Source organism: Apium graveolens, chromosome 9, assembly GCF_009905375.1.
Source record: "Apium graveolens cultivar Ventura chromosome 9, ASM990537v1, whole genome shotgun sequence".
Classification (NCBI taxonomy): domain Eukaryota; kingdom Viridiplantae; phylum Streptophyta; class Magnoliopsida; order Apiales; family Apiaceae; genus Apium; species Apium graveolens.
Genome location: NC_133655.1, coordinates 15,694,031 through 15,698,288, shown reverse-complemented (window position 1 = coordinate 15,698,288; position 4,258 = coordinate 15,694,031). Strand labels below are relative to the sequence as shown.

Below are 4,258 nucleotides of genomic sequence, written 5' to 3'. Positions count from 1 at the left end.
CGAGCTTAGCTCGCATATGAGAGCCCAAATGACAAATGTGAGCTCACCTTTCATGTGTGAGCCCAGCTCGCATGTCCTCATTTGAGCCCAACTCGCGTGTTTGAGCCCATCTCTCATGTCATCACTTGAGCCCAGCTCGCATGTTTGATTCCAGCTCTCATGTCATCACTTGAGCCCAGCTCGCATGTTTGAGTCCAGCTCGCATGTTACGGGCCCAGCCCGCATGTGCTGGCCCAAGTCATATAAATCCATGGTTCTAGCCCACACACGAGAGTCCAGCTATTTAGTACACCCACAGGGACCTGTTTAGGGCCCATGGCCGAAAGCGGGCATAACAACAATTAATACTTACGCATTAAAAAAAATGTCATTAATATATAATAATATGGGGAAATATATTAATTTCAACATGAATAAAATGTCTAACAAACCCCATAGTTTATTTTATAAACAATTCACATTTGTATTTGTTCTAAATTCATATACAAATTCCTTCACCCTACGATTAACAATCATTGTCAAAATCAATTTATCATTAACGAAAACTCCAGTCCGTCTCTATTTATGTTTAGTTTTGATCGAACAATGTTCTTATAATAATCTCCATTACCTCTATCATTAAAAATTATTTTACATTTTTCGTGCTCAGATCCACTAACTCTAAAAGCGTTGTTTTCCTTGAATATAATCGGTATAGTGGATATATCTCCTCAAAATAATAAATATAAAATTAATATAGATTACTTACTTGTTAATACAAATAATGAAATTGTAAAAATTATATGTAATAATGACTAACTAATACATGTACATAAATTAGATACAATTAATACATGCGTATTAACTACAACGTCAATAATATAATGTGGGGGCAAAATAGTAATTTCAGAATGAATAAAATGTCTCATAAACCCCTAGTTGCTCTATTATATATATAATAGATAATAGATTATAAAAGTTATTGTGTTTTAGCCGACAAAGTTAATTTATACACCTATTTAAGTTAAAAAGGGTACTTGATTAATTATTATTAATAATATTATAATATAATTATCAAAAAATGACGGAAATCTAAATTTTATAATTAGGTTTTGATATAAAAGAATAGATGGTGCATATTAGGGTTATTAATATAATAAAACTCTATTACATAAGATTAGCACACCGGAACATCGCTATGTCGTACTCCTTGCCAATTTTTTATAATATTAAATATTAATAGAAAAATATAATAAAAGAATATAAGTAACGATAATTCGATAAAAAATATGATTAAGGGTACTCCGGTAAATTCAGTGTGTACCAAAATAAGTACTAATGATTAATTAAGAATATAAGTAAGGATAATTCGATAAAAAATATGATTAAGGGTACTCCGGTAGATTCAGCGTGTACCAAAAAATAAGTAGGGAATTGATAAATAAGCTCCTCATTTTACTATTTAAACTCCAAATCTTATTTTTAAGTTCTAAATGTCAGAACTACCCTTCTCTTTCTCTTGTATTATAATAAAAAAATCCTGTATTCAAGGCTCTTTGCCAAACAACACTCCCCTAAATTATTTCATTACATAAACCTTCTGTCTTCTAATAATTTCTTCTCCAAAAAACACAAAGCATGGATGAAGAAACTGGAGACGAAGTTTTAGCAGATCTTAATGATATAATCCAACTTCTTCGAACGAAAAATGTGGAAGAACTCTATGAATCATATGAGTTGGGGCATGGAAATCAGATTAATGAAAAAGGTAATTCTATAACTAGGTTTTACTCCAAAAGTGTGATTTTGAATGAATTATTTTGACATATTCACTATGTAGAAATCTAAGATTTATTCTTAATTTATATATATTCTGCATCATGCATAATTTTTGTTGATTTTTTTTATCATTGTCATTTGTATTAGATGATTCTACAATTGAAAATCAAAGCATAAATGGGTGTGATACACTATTATTTATTTCAACAAATAATTTTTCAACTCGTGAGGAACTTCTCAGTAATGTTCGTGAAATTATTTTTAAGCAAGGATTTGTGACAAAGATTAAAAAGTCGAAAACAGATTGTTACATCATTATTGGATGCGATAGGGGAGGCAAATATCAATCAAAGAAACCACCCGAGGAAAAAAAAAGAAAAGTGACTGGATCTAGATTAATAGATTGTCCTTTTGAAGTTTGGGGAAAAAGAAAAAGAGATGGCGTATGGAAATTAGACATAAAAAACTTGTCTCATAATCATGAAGCTTCAAGAGACATGTCTGGTCATCCTTATTGTCGTCGTTTCAGTAATGAGGAGATTCAGCGAATTCAGGAGATGACAAGAGCAGGTATTCCACCGCGTCAGATACTTACATCGCTCCGACAAAGTAATTAGAATCTGCAAGCAATTTCTAGGACTTTGTACAACGTTCGTGCAAAAATTAAAAGAGAAAGCTTGAATGAGCGTTCAAATATTCAGGCTTTGTTTGAAGAATTTGGTCAAAGTAATTTCATTTATGATATTGAGCGTGATGAGAAAGGACATCTGACTCACTTGTTTTTTGTACATCCTCTTTCTATAGAAATCACAAAGACCTATTCTAATGTCTTTGTCATGGATTGCACGTATAAGACGAACAAGTTCAAAATGCCACTACTTGATGTTGTTGGAATGAATAGTTTCAATGGTTCATTTTATTCTTGCTTTGCTTTTTTGCGAAAGGAGGAAGAAAGTGATTATATCTGGGCACTGAAAAGGTTTAACAAAATTTTAGATGGGATCCAGCCTCAGGTAATTATTTCTGACAGAGAGCTTACTTTGATGAATGCTATAAAAGTTGTTTTCCCAAATACAGGACATCTTCTCTGTATTTGGCATATTGAGAAAAATATCCTTGCAAAATGTAAAGGATTTTTCGATAAAGTGGGATGGGATACATTTACATCAACTTGGACAAACTTGATTCAATCTCCTGATCAGTCATCTTTTGAGCAAAATATGAATTCTTTTGAAGCTCAATATATAGAAAAAAAGTCTTTATTGAATTACATTAACACTACATGGATTCCGTATAAGGAGAGATTTGTGTTTGCATGGACAAATAATTTTATGCACTTGGGTAATCATGCTAGTTCAAGGGCAGAAGGTGCTCATGCTGTTCTGAAGCAATATCTGAATATTTCTACAAGTGATTTTCATGATGTAAAAGATAAGATTTCTCTTGCAATCGAAAATCAGTACCAAGAAATCAAAGCAAGAGTTGCAAGCGAAAAGGTGCGTGTGCCACATAAGTTTCGTATTCCTTTATTTCGAGAACTTGTTTGTCGCATTTCAGTATTTTCTCTTAGTCAGTTATATAAACAATATGAGTTAGCAACAACGCCGGGAGCTTTGATCGACACTTGCAAGTCTCATTTTTCAAATTCTATGGGACTTCCATGTGCACACAAGATAAAAGAATTGAGCAAAGAAGGTGTATTGCATCTCAGTGACATTCATCCACAATGGAGGATTGATACAAAATCATTCATTGGTAGTATTAATTCACTAAATCGTCGAAATGATGACATTGACATTCTCCTTAAAGAATTTCAAGATAAATACCAGAAGCTACCTTTGGTACAAAAAGAAGACAGTAGAAGACAAATTACTCAATTTCTTGATGCTGCACCTCCTGTAATACTTGAACCAAAGATGATTCCGCATAAAGGGCGTCCAATTGGCTCAAAAAATAAGAAAAATAAGAGCTCTACAACCCGTGATCCATCAGCTTTTGAGGTTCATGACATGAGAAAGTGTAGTAAATGTCAAGGTACTGGACATAATTCTCGTACTTGTTCAGGAAAAATGCAAGGCATCTAGAAGACTGATGCTTATCTTATTTTCATAGCTTAAGTAGTTAATTTATTTTGGCATATTAGACCTGACGTGTTATGATTTGAGACGAGATTTGGATGCATTAATCTTTTGTGATTATGGTCATTTTTGTTGGAAATTTAAATTCGCCCTTGTTTTAATCTTTATTATACTTATACCTTGGGGCAATCTTTTGTGCTAGTATTATTTAGAAAAGAAGTCCAGTATTTTATTTTTATGATTATATCACAAGAGAAAGAGAAGGGTAGTTCTGGCATTTAGAACTTAAAAATAAGATTTGGAGCTTAAATAGTAAAATCAGGAGCTTATTTATCAATTCCCAATAAGTATTGTACCAAAACTTTTAATATATTTCGTCTTTTAATATTTTGTCATGAAACAGATTAGCATGTATTGTTTGA

The 4,258-nt window shown here is 32.2% G+C and overlaps 1 protein-coding gene across 1 annotated transcript; it reads left to right on the top strand.

Annotated features, from left to right (window-relative positions):
• The first annotated feature begins 1,617 nt into the window (after positions 1 to 1,617).
• On the top strand, positions 1,618 to 3,842 carry LOC141685054 (PKS-NRPS hybrid synthetase cheA-like). The gene is made up of 3 exons (XM_074490178.1): positions 1,618 to 1,747; positions 1,906 to 2,367; positions 2,563 to 3,842. The coding sequence occupies exons 1-3, from the start codon at positions 1,618 to 1,620 to the stop codon at positions 3,840 to 3,842; spliced, it is 1,872 nt and encodes a 623-aa protein (XP_074346279.1).
• Positions 3,843 to 4,258: the final 416 nt, after the last annotated feature.